The 20,622-nt window shown below is 42.5% G+C and overlaps 1 protein-coding gene across 1 annotated transcript; it reads right to left on the minus strand.

The window, feature by feature from the left end:
- Window positions 1-156: 156 nt before the first annotated feature.
- On the minus strand, window positions 157-20,311 carry LOC132915454 (uncharacterized). The gene is made up of 7 exons (XM_060975259.1): window positions 18,998-20,311; window positions 7,135-7,381; window positions 6,155-6,354; window positions 5,518-5,721; window positions 4,417-4,644; window positions 2,736-3,196; window positions 157-2,262 (listed from the first exon to the last, which is right to left on the minus strand). Exons 1-7 carry the CDS (start codon window positions 19,050-19,052, stop codon window positions 484-486), a joined length of 3,174 nt encoding a protein of 1,057 aa, XP_060831242.1. The 5' UTR covers window positions 19,053-20,311; the 3' UTR covers window positions 157-483.
- Window positions 20,312-20,622: the final 311 nt, after the last annotated feature.

Here is a 20,622-nt window from a genome sequence, read left to right on the forward strand (position 1 = left end):
TCATATACAAAGTGGGATTTTTCGCTCTTATGATCGTCCGTTCGACATAAATAAAACAAATGGGGGAAATACAGATGACGATGATAATAATTCTAATAACTAAGAATTAGTTAACGGTAACGATGTGAAAAGAAAACAGATTTCAGCGAAGCTATATATATATATATATATATATATTATATTATATATATTGTAAAAAAATTCCTATATACAAAAATAAAGTTAAGGCTCCAATTTTTACCAAAAACATCTTTAAAGCGTGCTTTATAAAGCCATCGATTTTTACTGACCGATGTTATCACGTTCCATAGTATCAGTAACTGAAAACACAAATTCCACGAAAACGTTAACAACTGATCATCAACAACTACAAACAATAGGAAAAACCAATAAGAAATTGGACACATTTGTAAGAGTGGAAACATATCTTGAACGATGATTCCATAAATCTTGTTCCAAACATTTTTTCGCCGCTTAATTTCTTCAGCGTTCTCTATCGACCGAAAAGTATGGCCTTCCAAAGTCTTCCTCCGGTATCAAAGGTATGTACCTTGTCCTAGGATCCTTCTTCTTCTCGTACGCGTAAGGGAAGACCATGCTCCTCCTCGTCAAACTAGGTTTGCTACTTCTCGTTTCTATCGGTCTGGGGATTTTCTGAATGTGAGAGTGCGGCGAGTGCGTAGAGCTCGTACTCGAAGAGCTCGGACCAACGTCTACGATATCATTCACGCTCGTCGACGATAATTCTTTCGTGTTCGGATCGATCAGAGGAATATACTTTCTCTCGTCTTTCCCGGAGGTAACAGCCTCGTCCGAATTATTTCCAGAGTCCTTTATCGTCGCAGCTTCCGTTTGAACAGCCTTACTCTGCTTGTCGGTAACCACGCGAGACAAGCTAATCTCGTTAGAGACATTATTCAGAGCCTCGGGAATTTCAATTTCGCTTCTAATCGTAATGGGTACCCAATCGTCCACTTTTGACGTGCTACTCTCTGACGTTTGCGTGGACCAATTGTACTTTTCGTGTTCCCAATTCAGAGACCTGGACACGTTGAAATCTTTTCTAGATAAGGTGTTTAAAACGGTAGAATGTTCTATAGGTATCCATTCGTTGCTTTCGTCGGTTCTCGTCGAATTTATCGTCTCTTTCTCCTGATAATTTGCCTCGATAATCGCGGGTACTTCCATCGACGTAGCGTTAGAAGAATTCATCGTTCTCCCCTCTCTTAAAGCAGACTCGTCTCGGTTCTGTCGTTCAAAGTCCTGTTGGTAGTTGTTCGTAGTCAACTCCGGTTCATTGGGCCCTTGATCCTCCGAAGCGATCTCCCCCAAGGGTGGAAAATATTTAGGCTCCTCATATCGCGATCCAGTTACGAAACTGGGCGTGTACTGCGAAATCAGAGGAAGAAGGGTTTGCCTGGCATACCTTTCGGCTTGCGCCAGGATCCCAGCCAACCTTTCCGGCAAGAATTGTACCGTGAAAGCTCTGGACGTCGAGGAAGTCTCCTGTATCTCCTCCTTCTGCTTTTCACGACCGTGAATTTCATTTCTCGTGTTCTGTCTCGCCGAGCGTGGCCTCAAGATCGGCTCTGTGATTTCCGGAAACTTCAAAGACCTTCCCGTTTCCTTCTTATCGATTTGCAGTACAGGTTCTCGTATTTCTGGAAGGAACTCGGTTGTGGGTTCCACCGAAGGATTTGGAGAAGGACTTTTAGCGAACAAATTGGAACCGGAGAATCCTCTGCCTCTCTCAGTCTCTGAATTTTCCAGAGAATTCGAATCTCCGTCGCTGGATATGTCGACGATATTCCAAGGGTTCGAGCTACTGCCACGATTGCCCGTTTCCTCGAAGTTGTTCGTCTTAAAATTTTCTTTCCTCTCGATTATGCGCACATTTTGCTCCTTGGTAAATGGACCCAAACCTTTCGACGAGGACAACGACGCGATTCTCTCCTTCGAGAACGTTTCTATCGGGATACTGTCTTTCGCCTCGTAATTCTGTTCTTTGGTAAATGGCCCGATGCCACCTGGTTTCTCTTGCAACAGACGTTCTAACGCTGGCGACGTTGAGTTATCCGATTCCACGGGAACGTTGCATTCGCCTGCGAAGAGAGGAAGCAGCACGGGTTTCCCAGATTCTAAGCTCAGACTCTTTTTGCAAACGGAGAGAGTCTTTCCAAAGCTGTCGATAATGGCTACTTTGTCGATGCTCCACGACACCAAACCTGAAGAGATCCAGCCGCTGTACGCCGTGTACTTGATCTGTAATATTTGGAGCAGAATAAATAAGGTTTTTTATTAGACTTTTATTATATGCATATACATCTCTGTTCGTAAGTATCAGGACAATTACAGTAAAACAAGATGAATTTGACAAATCGTTAGAAGATTATTAAAATTCGTACTCTTAGTATTTTGATGACATTTATATTAGATGTTCTATCATATTCCATCTGCTTACTTTTGATATCGAGTTACCTGATTCGCTTTAAATCCTTTCAACGATATGTAAATCAAGGAATTGTACAGGAACGAATTTTGACAACAATTTTCGCATGATTTTTCTTTACAAATCTCGCAAATAATTTCCACACTTTTTCTTACTATATACTTCGAATCGTCATTTTGTAGAAATACCATATTCTAATTAACAATCTAATTAGATCCTACGCAAAGCTGACAGAAGTGTCCTGATATTTCTAAACGGAGAATATTTATGTCGATCTATCGATTACCTCGATAGCTTCCAAATCGGAAATCGCAGGGTGCGGTACAACAATTTTCTGAAGAATCGAGCCAACCAGAAGCTCTTCGTCCTTCCGCGTCATCGCAAACGTATCGTTAAAAGATCCTTCTCCGACCAGAGTTACCTGCAGTTTCCCGTAACTCCTAGCGGGTCTTTCGCTGCGACTATTATACACTTTCACCTGGTACTGGTGAGCACAGAAAGGTTCTTCGTCTCTCGTTACCAGGTAAAGTTGTCCTCTGGCCGGTGATTCATCGCTGTAGTAACCCATGTCGCCGCAAGGTCCGCCCATGCTGTTCGCACCGCAAGGAAAGCACTCGCCACGAAGAAGACCGTCGTACCCATTGTCGCATGGAAACGCTGGAAATCGACACTTTGGACTTACGGAGTCGGTGAACAGCTTGTAGGCCCTTCGATGGTTACACAGGGATCTACCCTCGACGGCGCTCGCTGCAACGTGAAAATTTCTGATCAAGTAATACCTTCAACGCTTGTGCGGTAAAGTCTAAATTGTCGTTGTCACGATTAACGAACAGTTTATTTTATTTTACTTTGTTTTATATGGATAAAGCGAATTATAAATAATAGAGCTAATTGAAAAGGTTTTTTTTATTCCTGTGTGATAATTAGGCTACGGATTTTTATACATTTATACGAGACGCGAGGATGGAAAAATACTTTGCTGGAATTTGCGTAAAGACCTGCAGTCTAGTGGATAATTTAAATCTGTTTAAGAAATAAAATCGTGCGTGCGTTTGGAGATGTAACTTGGGATGTAACGAATATCAAAATATGAACACGAGTCGATACCGAACCAAGCTGCCTTAAGAGAAGAGAGTCAGAGGAGATCGCGATCGAGCATGGTCGGGACTTTTGCGAATATTCAAAGTATCTTTAGGCGACATTTCACGGGGCCAGCGTGACCCGCTTTCTTTAGGACAAAGAATTCGATCCGCGTTGCGGAGAAGGTAACGCTATCCCGAACGACGGCGATCAACACTCGTGAAAAAGATCCCGCTTTCTAATCTCTGATTTATTGTGCCTCTTAGATTAGATTTTGCCAATAGCTCGCAATAAGAACAAATTGTTACACGAAGAAATAGACGATAGGTATCGTTAAGTATCGTTAATCTGCGAAAGTTTCAAACATTTTACCGGCCTTTACCCTATTATCCTCTTGTTCTGAATAAACTCGACGATATCGTAACCTTGTCATAAGTGCGTCAAGTACATCAGGTTATAAAATACATAGAGTGCATTAAGTAAGTCAAGTGCATTACGTGCAGCACTTGTGCCAACGTGCGCATGAATTGTACAAAGTGTAGGTACTATACATATGTGTGTAGGTTTTATATGTGATGCGTCATAGCAAGTAGGATGAATGAGACGAAGTTTTAGAATGTGAAAAACCCGCACAATGCACGTGATATGCAAAAATAAAATATAAAAGGTATACTCGTAATATTTAGATTAGATGAAACAATTTTCTATCCAGATTCCATCTTTTTTACCATTTTCAAAAGTATTCGCATTATTCAAAGGTATTCGGATATCTGCTTGTCGCGTTTATTCGAAAATTATAATAAAAGCGGTGAGAAGCGTTCGATACGCGTTAAATATCACCAAGCGTTGTAACGCTCATGGCAGTGTACAATAGAAGAGACACTTACACCAGATAATATCCGATACGGCACCAAGGAACAGATTCGAGCAGCCTGTCTGCATTCTGCCCCCATTGGGATAGAAATCGACGTCACCCATAGGCTGCCAGGATCCCAAACCACCGAGCAACAGTTGTTCACCGTTGCTGTGAATCACATCGACGAAGTTGGCATCTGTTTTGTCGAGTCGGGCTCTAGGATCCTGAGACTCGAACAGTGGTCCTGCGGGATCTAATCCTGTGAATTACGCAGATTCTTAGACAACGTTCTGCTTCAAGAATAATGCTCCTACAGAAATTCATTCGTACTATACCGCTGTTGCTGTTAATTAAAATAAAAGATGGAAAGTTCGATGTTCGAACGAGTGTAAACGAAATCTAAGCGGCTGGAGAAAAGCGCAGTTAATGGAAAATCGTTGATAAAGTAGAAAATCGAGATGAAAAGATCGTCGACGCGTGGAAAAGGATGGAAATATCGGAATGGCAATCGCGACACATTTACTTGGAACGCTTTTGCAAAAGACCTCGTCACAGTTTCTGGTGAACGGTCGCACGATCAAGATATGGATCAGAGGGTTGCTCAACCTCTCGCCATTTTTCCAAGCCTGTCTCGATGCTCGTTCGCCGCGTTCGCGTATCGATCTTTCGCAGCCTGTTTCATTCGAATAAATATCACACCGAGAAGGGCAACGAATTCATAAACACGCATACTAATATATTTATGCTTCGATGATCGCATCGATTAGCTTATCAAAGCGTAGCTGCGAGCGTACTCGATGATTTCTTAGAGCGAAGAATTTACCGAAGGATAGTTGCGAGAGAGAACTGGAAGAAAAAGTTTAATCGATTCAACGATTAATAAATAATCGTAGTTGCCCTTTACGCTTAGTCGAACTGGACTTTAACAGGTCGGATCTCCTTTTACCGATGGAAACTCGGCTCTCGAAGGACACCGAGACTACAGCTATCCGTAACACGTTGCTCAACTTGAGCGCGATAACTGCATCACGTTGCCCAAATACAGAGCGAACGAGGGCAATCGTAAACGCGCCACAAATAAATCACGAACAGAGAAAAGGAGAAAAGCGTTGCATAATGGGTTCCGCCGTACCTGTGATTCTGGAGACGTTTCCCAGCTCAGCGCCAGCAAATCCAGCCACGTGAGCACCCAGGCTGAAACCGATCAAATGAACCTTCTCCAAAGGTACGTTCAAACTTCGCACCAGCTTGGCTAATTGTCGGCCGACCAGACGAGTGTTGGCAGCCGCCCTCACGTAGTTGGGAACCGCGCTTCCTGGTCCCCAGTCTACGCATACTGAAAAGATACGCTCGGCCTGAGGATGAAGCTCGTTAAAGTGAAAAGAGAAATTTACGTTGACTGTATGGCCAGGTGGTAAGAGGGCAATGAAACTTTCTGATACCAACCGTGAATAAGCGTTTGGCGTGTGATCGACTCCTCGTTTTTATACCAAACAGTTGTTTCGTGTAAAGTTTTGTATGAAATCTATCGTCACGAATTGACCGTGAATTTTTGTGCATTCACGAGAAATTAGAAAACGTAAAAATACGCGTAATATGCAAAACTACGTACATGGAGTATCCGAAGCATGAGATAACAATATTTAGTAAACGAAGCGAACAATTGCTTAGGCTTCGTGTCTTCGATCGTGTTTACAGAAATACGAATCTGCACAAATATTCACGGTCTATCGTACGTAATCATGGAACTAGAAAGAATTACTACCAACCTATATTACATTCATGCACAGTCATTAGCGCGGATCTCATCTCATAAACCCAGACATGATCGCAGCTGGATCCGAATCCATGCACGATCACTTTGGTGGGTAGATCGGGATCTATGGCACGGTGTGCGTTATCGTTTATGTCATCGGCGGGAACTTCCATCGGAATCGATCTTGCCTTTCTGCTACCGTACACTAGAAATCTGCAACGTACCGAAAGAAATAATTAAAACCAGTTTCATATTTCGTCGGGTGCTCGTTCTAATTAATTGCCGATAGAATTACAAAAGATCTAGGAACAAGAGACGCTAACGAACGCGTCTCGTTAACGCCACCTGGTTGATTACGAGCAAATATTTGCAGAGACAAGTTCGCACGATCGAGTCGAAGTATCCTTTCATCGAAATAACACGCTAAAAGAAAGTATCGCAGTTGTATTTCTTCTCTGTAAGCCACGCAACAGCCCAAACCGATCGACCGTATTAACGTTAAACAACTCGATTTCTGGAAAGTTAAACATCGATCGTATATTCGTGTAGCAAAATTGAGAACCTTGTAAAACACAGAGTTGATCAATTTGGCTTGCGAGTGGTTCATATATCCACCCATGCGCGATTGCACTTATTCGTAAATGCAACTAGGCGTGCTTCTTACAACGCATCGCCTTACTTACGAAAGATGTAACGAAACTACGGGCGTGCTTTTGCTATGCTAGGTCACAAGCCAGATATCGTCTCTATCTTCGTGTTATCTCAACGCTGCACGAAATAACGGTAATCATCGCAAAGGAAACATAGTTTAGTCGTGAGAAGGAGTACGATCGCACGTTAAAGCTGCATTAGCGAAAGATTCGTAAGAGATGTAAAAATCTGGCTGCATTTATGACGAGACCGACGCGACTGATTAAAATACACCATAGATAGAAAATCACGGTCTACTCCGTATTCACGAATCATTTCGTGCGGTAGTCTATGTTGCAATACCTAGTGCCAACATCCTTAGGTGGTGACGGGAGCATCTCCAGGTAACTGAACGGTCCTGTGTCCTCGAAACAGCCGACATCCTCGTAGCAAACCTTCGAGACTTCTCTCTTGGTCCTATGATGAAATTGCTTGTGCAACGTCCACTGTCGCATAGATTCGACGACCGCTCGAAAAATTTCGGCATCGTTTTTCTCGTCCGCGGATTCGTCGAGAGGCGTCGGCCACTCTTGCGCAACCGTCGGGTCTCCTGTAGAAACGATGCGATAAATATGATTCAAACGCCTTGTGCTTCTTTCGCGATCCAAGTACCGATTCTCTCCTTCCCTTCGAACGAACAGCGACATGTTGACAATCGCGCCGATTTTTCTACAAACGGAACGTTCTCGTCGGACAAGACGGTGAATCGAGTAATTTGCGATGGAAATTTTACTTCCATCCTACCGGCAAGCACGTATTTACCATAAATCTATTTTGGTCTTGTTATTAAATCTTTTTCGTATATCTTGTCAAGCTGGCCGTATAAAAAAATTGATACACCGTGCATCATCGTAATATTATCTTTTTAGTCGCGTATATTTTTCTACTCTGCGCAAGTTTGTATACTCTAATGGAAGCTACCCGGAAAAATAAATACATTTTTTTTCAGGATACTGCGCGATTATACCGTTCTCGTCGCGTGTTTCGTTTTCCGCTAAACCGTTTAACCTTCGTCCAACGAGACCCGTTCCAACAATTAGCGACTCTTCTAACGCGTACAGCGCGGGAGAGCGTCTTTCATTTTGCGCATCTGGGAATGCAAAGAGTCGATAAACCCGACTATCGATGCGCCTGAACCAGATCGTCGGACGAGAACGACTGCCAACACTCGATCGAACAACAAAGTCGCTGGACCGATCGGTACGCCAAATTGTTCGGAACGAATCGAAGATTTGGGATCCGAACTACACGCATCGCAGGTCAGATTGATAGATTCGCGCGAAACTTCGTAACGGTTTCCTTGGCTCGTTGCACCGTTATTAGCATAACGCCTGAATAACAATCTCCTGGAACGCAATTTTTTTTCTTCAAGCTTGACGCCACACAGGAAGACATCGATGTAACTCGGCAAGTAAACCAAGCCTGCTTCCTTCTCTTACGCCGCTGCCGGCCAACAAAAGGCCGAGATTTTGCGAACGAGAAACTCGACGATCGAAACGCTAACGAGCTGGCTCGAAGACACCCGTCGAACAAAACCTGTCTACCGGCCGCAGCCTCCGACGCGATATTCGTGAGAAGGGAAAGTTTAAGCGATCGATAAGTCGATCCAGCAACCTGTCGGTCCACGAGCATTAGAAAATTGCGGCTGATTTATTGACCGGCAGATCGATGCCGAGGAACTCACGTGTCCAGCACGGAAAGTGTAATTAGAATCGCGAATCCTTTCGAGATATCGCGCAGATACTCGTTGCAATATTTCCAATTATCGCGTATATTGAAAATTATACATTCTGCGGTGCTATCGCTGTGATACAGCGATCTAGTGATTTATAGGTCGGTCTTCGCGCATAAAATCGGAATGACCTCAACCTTAATTTCGAGTAATTGGATACCGATACCGGATTCGAATTTCTAAATTTCTCTTCTACATATTTCCACGTCGAAATTTATGCAAAAGTTTGAAGTATTATTGCACCACACTCACTTGTACGCTGTGTGGGTCGCAGAATTTTTATTGCCTATACCATAAGCGTTAAAGCGATCTTGGGAAATACGTTACATCCAAGGTCCAATTTTATCCAAGGCATTCTCCTTTTAATGGAAGAACTTTGGACGGCGGAAAATCGGAGTCACCTGTCGCTCAGGGATTGGGGGTCGAGGAGTCGCGGATCAGGATCGCGACTGTCTCCTGAACTTACGACCTAGATCCGCGAGCCGACGTGAAAAAACTGAAAGGCAGAGGGATCGCGATATCCGAAAGAATAAGCGTCTGGAGGAACAAGTTCTCGAGCAACGGTTCCGATCTTAAGAAGCGAATAACCAACGATTCGTGGATAATTGGAACGTCTGGATAAAAGTAATAAAAAGAGGAGCGGTGTGTGGGACGAGACAGAGGCGGCTAAAAGTAAAACGCGGAAAGAAAATCGGACGAAGAAAGTTGCTCGTATCGACGAGCAGCGGCGGCGAGGTCAGTCGAGATAAGAAAGAGAAACTCTTTTTGTTCCAACGGTCGATTATCTCGCCAGAGATCGGAAGAGAATACGAGCGGAGGCGGTATATTCGCCCGCGAACAGGCAACCACGATCGCAGTGGCGGTGGATGAACCGACCGGACGAGTCTAGCCGGGGAGAAATTCGGAAAAAGAAAGCCAGGTGCCCGAGGAATAGGCCGTTAATGGTCAGCTAGATCGGAGAGCGGTTCGAGTTGCTGGAGTTTTTGTTCGTGGAACGAGCGTCTGGCAAAAGGAGCATGGTCTCGAGTCAGGGAGAGGCATGGAAAAGGGAAATCAGCGGAGTTGAAATCAGGACTGACCGTGTGTGACTCGGGCGACCGATCCGAGCACCTCATCGCCTCGTTTAAAAGCCGGCGGGTGACTTTCCAACGACGATTCGCCGCGGAAAAATCGCAGGCCGATAGCGCTTCCACGCGTAAACGTACGTCTATACGGCGATTTTCGTGCGACATAATAATACGCGGTTTTGCGTAGCCTGCCCTCGTTGGTCGCCTAACTTTTTCATAGCAACGAATCGTTACATTCCGTCGTCTGTCGATTTTTAACTAAAGATTACAACGCAACGATTTATGTCGTCCGCATAAAAAATTGTACGAGTCGACCTCTCTTACTTCCGCAATTATAAAATAAATGTACTGTGTCGTACGAGTATCTCCCTGTATTTTAATCTTGAACGCGTACTTTATACGGATACCGCGATACACGTGTATCTTCGTACGAAAGAGGGCTAGCTAAGCGTCCGTTTATTCGAGTCTAGTCGAGGAGGCTGTGTCAAGGTTTCTGTAGGAACGACTCGCACAGACGATCGAGTCTGACCGTTTTACGCATCGTCAATGACAATTAGTACGTGCCACTTGACCGACGAATCGAAAACGAAGCCAACGGTGTCGAACGGAACCGCAAACCCGGCGATTCTTCGATTCCTCCAATTTCCTTGCTACATCCGTTCGTATACTAATAAATTCCAGAGTCTGCAGATTCCGACGTCGCGATGACTCGAGCGAAATTGCATTTCGATCGGATTGTTCGTTCCAACGACATAATCGTGTATTTTGCATAGCTAGGGAGAAACACAGACAAACGTAATTGCCGGTGTTAACGGAGATTCGATCTAAAAACCGACGCGATATCTTGATAGCGCAGGCGAAATCCATCAATTATACACCTGGCAGAGTCGTTAGATCGCTCGACAAGCGTGTATCCTGCGAGACAAGCAGACTGCGTGAATAATTAAACACAGATAGCCGATCGTTTAACGAAATGGAAAACACCAAGGAAAACATAGCTATGACGTGTCGAGCCCCGATTCTACTTTTTCGTATCGCTAATACATCGACGAGTTTACGTAACTCCAGGAAAAATTCTATATCGGTTACGAAATAACTGCAATATACATCAGTCGGGCAAATATCGAACCAGATTTCGTTCTTTCGTTGGATCGAGGCAAAATTCGCTTACATCATGGTTAATTCACGAACATCCAATTACGGTATACGAATTTTCTCTCTTTTTAGAGCTACTGGAAAAACTTTGCAGCAACTTGTTATAAAACGCGAATATCACGATCGAACTGATTGCCGTACGATCGGAGAACGACTAAGTGGTACACCACTTTCGATCGATCGAAAAAATCTAGCGTTTCTTCATCGTGAATACGATTGATAAGATTAATGAAAGCGTTAACTAGAGGAGTAAGGTGGACGCCGATCGCATACGCGATCGTTTCAGCGTAGATGATTCCCTGGATGACGCGAGCGAAGCTTTCGAAATCGCTTTAGAATATCGCTTCACCTTCGATAACCGTAACGAAACCACCTTCCAGTGCATTTATAATTCGATCGCGTATATATACGTCGATGATGTCGCAATCGAGACGTTTGAATTAATAATTCAAGCCCGATGATCACTTAGTCTGGAAACTACCATTGCATTTCAGCCAACGAGAGCGTCAAGTGCGCATAACGTTGATTTCAAGCGAGATGTCCAAGTTACGATTATGGTCGAGCGACAATACTCATTGCGAATAACGATTAAATCTTCCAACGTGTCCTTTGTAATTCTGAATAGATGTTAGAAGAGATTATACATTGGACATCTAGGTACATACGCGACACGAAGATGGCATCGGTACTGAGATTTAACGGTACAGAGATACTTTAAACGCTCTCTGCAACGGGATTCCTTCGGATACGTCACCTCTATTAGTGCAACGGCCATGATTTATCACCTGGTTCTTAAATAAAAACAGCTGATGTAAGTTCAACTATGTTTTAACCCACCGTTAATATAATATTCAAACGATCCATTACTCTATACAACGCGAATACTTTTTTCACTTCGTTTTAGGTATACACTTAGAAACGAGCGACTCTATTATACTTTGTCCATAATCTTTGTTAATTTACACGCGTTAACAACTTTCTCTATATTATTCTTACCTGATACAGATGAATTTTTATTACTAGATATCTATTACATTTATTTTCACTTGTTCCAGATTCCCATGCTTTTAAAACGTTCCTCGTTCTATTCAGAAAATCTAGTAGAGTAATTTTAAATTTGATTATCGCGCGAACGAATAAATCTTGGCCTCTTGAGTTATCGTTTCGAATATCGTTTCGAAAAGATATTCGCACATTCCGCATGCACGACGCAATTTATCGCTCTCGAACAAAAGTGGATACAGAGGAAACGACTGACAAAAACAAAACGCGCAACAATCGCGCTTACCCAACACCGCCATTGTTCCGATATCTCTGGTATCGCGTGTATCCGGATCCCTCGTAATCGCTATCGACGAATTTCTAGACCGAACAATCCCGTCGTGGAACAATGGTGCGATAAAGGAACAATTTCTTGCGCCAAGAACACGAAACTAGCTGTATGTGGGACACAGCCGGTGATCTGATAGCGAGCTGGTTCTCACAATAAGAAGGGATAATTTCTAGTAGCACGATGTCGGATACTCACTGTTTGTCCTTTTCACGACCGTGTTTGTTCTTTGAACAACGCAACGACGAATCGCGGTGGATGTAGGCGATGCGATGGATCGATTTGGATCCTAGCGTGCACAATCGAATACCCAGCAACTTTCTTATCTCTGTATCTTCTTTGACAAATTCTTTTTATTTTCCGATGGATATATCGTTAAACATTCTTGAAACGCAAAAGTCTGAATCCTTCGCTCTTGGATGCTTTTACGTCGAAAATGCAAACGTTTGAAATATTAATTAACGAAGCCCGTATCCTTAATCTTTGGACGTTTCTACGTCGAAATCGGCAAAACTTAATTAATCGAGACTTAATTCTTACTCATACACTCGTCGTATATCTGTAGCACTTTAGTTACCTACATAAGGGTTAAAGAACTTAGTAACACGGTATCCAGCGAGTCGAGGTCATCGAACTCCGATCGCATAATCAGCGTTCTCTTATCCGCGGATCGGTGTTCCGTTCGCGAGCTGTCTATTCGTCATGCACCAGTCTTCTCGATTCGATTCACTTTTCACGACCCAAATTCGGACACGAACGTACTCGCGTATGTTGGATTTATATTTGAATCTTGACCAGGTCTTTTAGGTGGAAAATGTCGAGTGTGGAACCGTTATACCGTATTCTTCTACTTGGCACCGATACTCCGTTGTCCCTATCTTGCTGACCTTAAAACTGAATTCATGGCCTGGCCTCTGGCATTCACCGAGGAAACCCGTTACGAAACTCTGCCTTCGATCTTGAAGGAATTTCACTATATAGGCTATATCACGTGTTATCGAACGACGCGAGTGACTCGTGAAAAAAAAGAAAGCCGAGTCGAGTTTTCTTCCTGAAGAGGAGATACGGAAATCCGACGGTAAGATTGGAAGACAAATGGCTGATCGTTTTGGAACGGAAATACGGTTCGATTCACGGATATGCGGAGGAGCTTGAAAGCGAAAAGAATGCGATGAAAGAGGAAAAATAGGCGTGAATTAAAAATACGTCGCGTGTCGTGGTAATGGATCATGTTGAAGTAATTGCTTCAAGATCTTTACTTTTGTATATCCGTGATCCGGAGACCGCCCTTACGAAGAGAATAGAATTTGGTGAAACGAACATTTCTAAATAAGGAGAGGTCCGTATATTACTGTGCCCTTGAATATAAATTATATTTCGGTTTACAAGGTCTAGAAACAAAAGAGCTGCAAGTAGATTTCTATTGCTGTTTCTTGTTGCCTTCGGCTAAAGCTACGAGGTTAACTTTTTGGTAATGTCCTTTGTTGCTATAAATATATGAACGTGCTCCCTATCGGGTCTATCGTATCGTAACACTATCTTTATAGTCCTTACTCTTTAGTAAGGACCTGGATCAACATGCATTATACTTATACCCATGCCTCTTTTTATTTCGATATATTTTTCTATTACACTGCACATCCACTCGTTCTTCTATCGATCAACCTCATAATAGTCAGGCGACGAAAGAACGACACGAGCCTTTCGGTTAGTTACGTTCGGAGACAGGAAGATGAAAGAATTTTTTACTCCGAGCAACGAGCCTTCCGCGAGCTGACTGCTTTTGCATCCGAAAGGATCCACGCGGAAAGTGGCCGCATCACGTGACGATAGTAGTCGATGAAAGTTACCGATCCTTACGACTACGCCTTTCTCGTTTCACCGTTCACAAAGATACAATAAATCTACTCTCAAGGTCTCCGAGTGTCGTCGCCTTTCAACGGTAATCGGATCGGTGAATTAGCATGGTATGCACTCCTCTCGCGGTACTCTATTTCCGAAATGATCGGTACCGTGTAGAGAAAGGACGAAAAATGTAGAAGGACTAAAATTATCCATAGAGAATTTCTGGAAATACTATATTACGATGTAATATAATACCGAAATTTGCGAAACGAAAAGAACTAAACCGGAAGTTAATAGTCGCGTACTTCGTATTACGTGTAAGCATATACGAAAGAAAATAGGAAGCGTTTGTAGCCAAACGCGTCCATAAATTGGAACGATCGCCACGAGAAGTCGGAAGATCGTGAACAGCTCTCACTGGTCAGACTAAGCAGCGATAAATTTCTAACCGGAAGGCTGCCGGTTAAAGAGAAAGAGAATAAGAGCGGCAAGTGGACAATAGCTCGTTCTTTCGCAATCTGCAACGACGAGCGTTCGCCTTGCTTCGAATGTTCGTCGCGTTTTTCGTTTCCTATTTCGGAAATCCGAGTGCACATTTTCGGACATTAAAATCATTGGAAAGTTGCAACGTCTGAAAGTCGGTAGATCTTTTAATGGATAGAAGAAAGTCGTCGGATATTTGCTTCTTTAAACGCAAGATATAGACACGTTTGATCGACATACGTGCGCGTTCAATAATCAACGATGAAAAATGAAATAGTAATAAGTACAGAGAAAGTTGGCGGAGGCGGTGAACGGCAATGAAATATGTGAAAATTAAATTTTCAAGCGATGTCGTATACGATAATTGGAAGAGGGTGCGGTTTAAGTATTACGCTTTCAAGAATAACTTCTCTCTTTGTATAACACTTAAGCGTCTTGTCGACATCTACCCAAGTAACGTTTGCCTTCGAAGCGGTGTCTAAAATGTCCGAGATATTTGCACAAAAGTAGGCTCGCGATTAGTGAAAGTATTACTTTTAAAAAGATCGTATTTTTAGCCATTGACATCACTTGTAAACGATCTAATCGGTCGTTTTAAAATGGTTCCTAGAAGGAATCTCGAAGACATTAGTTTTCGGTATAAGTAACGACCAATCGTCCGCCTCGTAAGGTGTTAGCTGATCGCGAAGAGGATTCACGAGGAGAGCGGAAAGAGGAAACGGACGTCGTTTGGCGGAGAAAGTATCTGCTAACTTCGACGCAGAAGTACTCGGTCTCTTCCTACGCGCATCGAAACACTCGTAAAGATTTTACGTCCACCGTGTATCTTGGTTCCCTTCCTCGCGCAAAAGTATGTTAACCCGGATCCAGAAGAGATTGGGAAACGTTTCAATCGCTGCACCGATTACCTTTGCTTCTCGTGGGCGGGCCGAGCAGAAGTTGTCCGAGTTTATCGACATAGAAATATCTAAATTCCATTGCTGTAACGAGATAGCAATTCCTACGGAACTATATGTCCACGGTTGATTGGCTTTTCGTAACATGTGACGTTAAAAGGTAGTATGCACGAGAAGAAACAATTAACAGAAATATTTGAAATATTTAAGGTAATGGATTATATCGCGCAATTGTTGACGCGCGTTGCTCGATGCCAACTTCCTTCCTACGTTTTCCTGACACAACTCGATCAACGCTATTCTGTTTATAGTCACGCAACACGAAACTGTCACGACCCATTATCGCGTTAAGAAGAAAAAATTACAGGTAGTATTTCTGTCCTTTCAAAGGCAACAACGAATTTGAATAGACCACAGACCGTGTTAACGTTTCACGGTGTACGATCGCAAAATGATCTTGGGAATAATCCTAAATATAATATTACCTTGAGAAATATCACGCCACAGAAAGAAATTAACTTCCTCGAATTTATCAACGTTTACTTTTTACTTCAATCGCAACGATTTGAACTAACTGATTTTGATCTTGTTGTGTAATGACTAATGGAAGCGTCATTGATCTCGAGAGAAGTCTAGGCTGAAGCCTTGACGAGGAATAAATTACACGATGGACGTCGATTGTCCGGTCGCGCGCGAATTCGTTCTCGCGTCATCCAATTCTCACGTTCCGTTCCCGTTCGCGACATAATCGGAATCGAACCTATCGAGGATTTCTTTCCATCCTCTTCCTTCTTCTCTTACTGTCGCAACGCGTCGTATTTCCGCCCCGTTGACTACGATGACACCGAAATCGCCAACAGGATGAAGCCAGAGAATGACGTGCAATTATATTCCGGACGTGCAACAGCGGAAGAGGAAGATAGTTTGCTAACCCTGGCCTGTCGTGGAACGGTATTTCAAAATTACTCTGCACCTCGATGACTGCGCGGTTAACTACCACTTGTTATCTACACGTAGCTTTCTATTTAATTGATAAATTGAATTCTATTAGCGAGGCGTTTAACAGTCATTTCCATTTGACGGTAAATCGAAAAGTAAGAGAATTTTACAAAGCGGTCCTCCTTTTCATTGACATTCTATGACGATGAACGTACGAGCTTCACGTAAAATTCCATGTTTGCCTCTAACATCCGTTATTTTATGTATACGCGCATCGACCCTCTGAAATCGGCGAGACGCGTTGAACGTAGCAATACACCAACTTGCAATGCACGTGTCAGCTAGTTTTCCGGCTTCTGACATAAAATTTAGAAGCGTACGGATGTCCTGATATTCTGATGACCTACTGCCGAATCATTTTAACGTTGCGCGCCGACGCAAGAGCCGACTGGGTCACGAAATTCGAACGTCCCGTTTATGAAACGATTCCTGTCCGATCACCAGTTTGACGCGTCCAACTCTACCATCCTCTTTCGCTAGAGAAATTCTACGCGCGAAAAACTACGGATAACATTCTGGTCGAGAAAGGTTGGATCCGGCATGAGTCGGTTGACAAACCTGGTTCGCGTCAAAAGCTGATGACGTGACACTTGTATCAAGGAAATTAGCCGTAGTAACAATTTGGAACGATAGCGCATGTGAATCATCGAGAATAGAAAATGGAGGTGTGTATCCATCTCGATGAATCGTCGCGAACGTACTATGCGTCCGAAATATACGCCGATAAAATCTGCCATTGTACACGCCGTATTGAAAGTAGGTTATTACTGAAAAAGAAAGCGTTTACAGACTGAAATTTGTTCGGGACATTTTCATTGTTTCGATTATAGAGTAGATTCTGTGTGAAAACGTGTCGAATTAATTATAAAAGGAAACAATTAACAGAGGGAGTCTTACATAGGTATGAAATTTTCCTCGTTCCGAAAATTCTACCTTCTTTCCATAGTATGCTAAGCATTGAACGAATAGTTACACATTTTTTACTTTCTGCAGATCTTTTTACATTGACCTACGAGTCACGTGTCACAGGTGAAATTCAAGCAGCTATATGATAAAGCAAAATTCCGAGCGCCTTATCGCGTGTGACCGTCCTGTCAGCATCCGTTCTCAGGCGCCTGGACGGTATTCGGTCACTCTAGCCCTTCTGCGAAATATATGTACGACCAAAGAGTCATCCAGTCAGTCTAAAAAAAATTTCTTAACTAACTCAAGTACCAAAAAATTGTATCATCGCGAACCGAAAACAGTATCGTACAAATTGAGAAAAAAAAAAAAAAATAAAGAACTCGATCTTCTGTTCGGAAAAGAACAAGTTTCTTGTTTTTTTCTTAATTTTTACGTGACACACGAGACGACGAGAATTAAGATCTCTCTGTTAAGGACAAGGAAAGTAACTGGATCGAGTTTCATGGTCATGGGAGCAATAAAAATTTATGTATATACACGTATGCATGCCACGATTTTACGTTACACAAATGTAACATGATTGCGCCGTCTAAGCAAATAAAAAGTTCGTCGAACTTTGTCTTTTTTGACGATCGTCAAAGTACCTCATACGCCTTAACGTTACGACATTGAATATTTTAACGCACCAGTCGTGCACAGTACCTGTTACCTTCTTCATTTTTGACTTAAATATTTTTTACTCAAATTTTTGTGGAATTTCACCACCCTATCCATAGACGCAACTTTCGCAAATGATCGTCGCGTGTTTCGCACGGTGAACGCTCGTGAACGACCGAAACGCGGGGAAATTTACTCGGAAATTTCGTGTACCAGTCGACTCGACTTTTCGAGACAACTTACACGAAACCTCGGCGATGCGTGCAATAATATCAGTGCTGTGACAGAGTTGCTTTCACTGACTCTGGAATAATTTCATTACAATAAGCTGGTCATGAAAGTTTCGTACCTATATACGTGGTTTCCTATCCGTCATGGTTCACCATTTTCAAGTGATCGTCTATCGATCGTTGAACGCGAATTGACAGTATCGTTCCTTTTATTTTAATTCCGTACATTACAATCGTAGTAATCTTTATAGGCTGTGAGTTTTTCCAATACAAAGCAAGATAATCTCAAATTTAGCTACAAAAACATAAAAGAGCGATTTGTTGGTTACTTGCGTCGAATATTATAATCTTCGTGCACTGCAATCTTTTAGCGATGGTAACGTAAGTTGATGATGCGGTTCGCGAGTGCAATCAGACTCGGGGAAAAAGTTCCTTGAGCCTCGCCCAACGACGTAAGTGAAAACAGACGTTAGTAGATAGGTACCGGTTAGGAAACACGCTTAAAATTTGAGGCATCGTCGTCGATGACCTCAACGTCCGATTACATGATTAAATAATTGTCCTCGATTCGTTAACGGTTAATAGAACGGAATTTACAAAGTGTACGCCGAGGGAATGAAAAAGCACCGCGATTAATAATACAAGTAACCCGAACGCGTTAGGTGTTTACCTCGTTTATCGAACAACTAATTAATAGTTTCTATTCCACATCATAACAGACGTGCTAATCGAATCAAATCAAAAAAAGTCAAATGACTAATAATACTAATAAAATATGGAATTTATAACTGAAAATGATTGAAATTTGGCCTAGAAATTATTCAAAAAATCACCGGTAAAAATAATAAAAATATAAAGAAACATACCATAGAGGCTGATGCATCCGAGTATCCAAAAGCTTAACAAGAGTTTGTTAATCATCTCACGTTGGTGGACCGGCCGGAGAGACGAGTCTTTTTTTCAAAAATCCATCGTTCGCGTACCGATTTGAAAATCCAAGGAGAGCACGTGTTCACAGTTCGCGAATCCTTCAAACACGCAAGGATCAGTGTTCTTTCATTCTCTTGACCGCTTCGTTGACCAACGAAAAATTGTACGAAACAACGGAGAAACTGTTAAACGCTCGAAGTCAGACAGAAAATATAGACGATCGATCGAAGTTGCCGTGACTTGCTCGATCCTCGAAGCAATAGTTCTTTTCTTTTTTTATGCTTCTCTTTATCGATTCTCCCTCGTTGTTCGACGAATAACTGTGTCTCTTAGAATTTACATAACTTTCGTTCCATCCACTTTCTCCAAATTGCCGATTTAATTAAAACAAATTTCGTTTTATGACGAATAGTCTGTGATTTTAAAGGAAACTCTTTCGAAGGTAGTTCTCGAAGGAAAAAATGGAAACGAGATCGACTTAAAAAAATCGTAATTGTCAAAGAAAGGCGCTTTTTTCAGCTGGCTGAATTCTTCAACTTCTCCTGCTTTCTCCTTCTAAAGACTTGGCGTACTTTTAAACGCTCAAGCGATCAACGATCGAGCGCACCGCTCCTACGATTTATACTTGCACGATGGTGTTTACTTGACTGATGAAAAGTTTGTTCGCGCGGTTTACCGATCGTTTACGATCCGTACACTCTTGCGATACAATCGCATTATTAATCCGCGGATAACCGAAAGAAACGACGTCGTTTCATGTCAATGTTTTATAATCGACGATCAAATTGCAATCGAGTATTCTTCCAGCGAACGTAGCGATGAACGAATTAACGGAAATCGATAAGATTCGATCAACGTCGATTCGCTAGATTTCGAATAGCTTGATCGTTCGATCACCGATATATCACGCGATATTGCACAGATTTCGCGTTTTCATTGTCCGGATCGCTTTCGAGGCGATCTGGAAGCTCGGTTTTCACAGAGCGGCGCACTCCGGCAAAACGAGAAGCCTGGAGCGCCAGCAGAAACTAAGAGAGAGTTTGTGCGATCGTGCTACACCTGCAGGAACACCAGAGCTGCTACCTCGTGGCCTACTATAACAGAACTGACTCCCACCATAGTGTGACCACGTCTCTTTACTTGCCATAAGCGAACGGTGTTTACTCGCCGTGTCTTCCGACGACGATCATTCCCTCCATTCGGATCTCTTCACCATGTTATCCACGACAACTTTGCCTTTCCGTTGTTCCTTCCATCGGTTCACTGACCATTCAAAGGGATTTATTATCGTTTCCTTCAGGGTATTTAAATGAAATTCCTCCCCTAGGCTCTCTTTTCTACGCCTATTAATCCTTGATATAATACTGCTGAATAAAAACATACTGTGTGTATATATATATAAATAAAATTCTAATATTCGGAATAGAACCATCGTATTGCAAACTGTCTTCTTTATTTAAATTGCAAAGTATCGTTTTTATAAAACTTTTTTGTAAAATTTTGATAAGTAGTTTTAGAATATTTTAGAAAACGACATTGCTTTCCTGTCGCGTAAAAACAT

Source organism: Bombus pascuorum, chromosome 17 (genome assembly GCF_905332965.1).
Source record: "Bombus pascuorum chromosome 17, iyBomPasc1.1, whole genome shotgun sequence".
Taxonomy (NCBI): Eukaryota; Metazoa; Arthropoda; class Insecta; order Hymenoptera; family Apidae; genus Bombus; species Bombus pascuorum.

Excerpts from the sequence above, each read along its gene's own strand:
- LOC132915454 (XM_060975259.1), bottom strand. The coding sequence starts at position 19,052 with ATGATTAACAAACTCTTGTTAAGCTTTTGGATACTCGGATGCATCAGC. Across the intron at positions 3,197-4,416 it reads CGTATCGGATATTATCTGGT|CGAGCGCCGTCGAGGGTAGA; the intron begins GTAAGTGTCTCT and ends TTCACGTTGCAG. Across the intron at positions 2,263-2,735 it reads CCGATTTGGAAGCTATCGAG|ATCAAGTACACGGCGTACAG; the intron begins GTAATCGATAGA and ends CAAATATTACAG.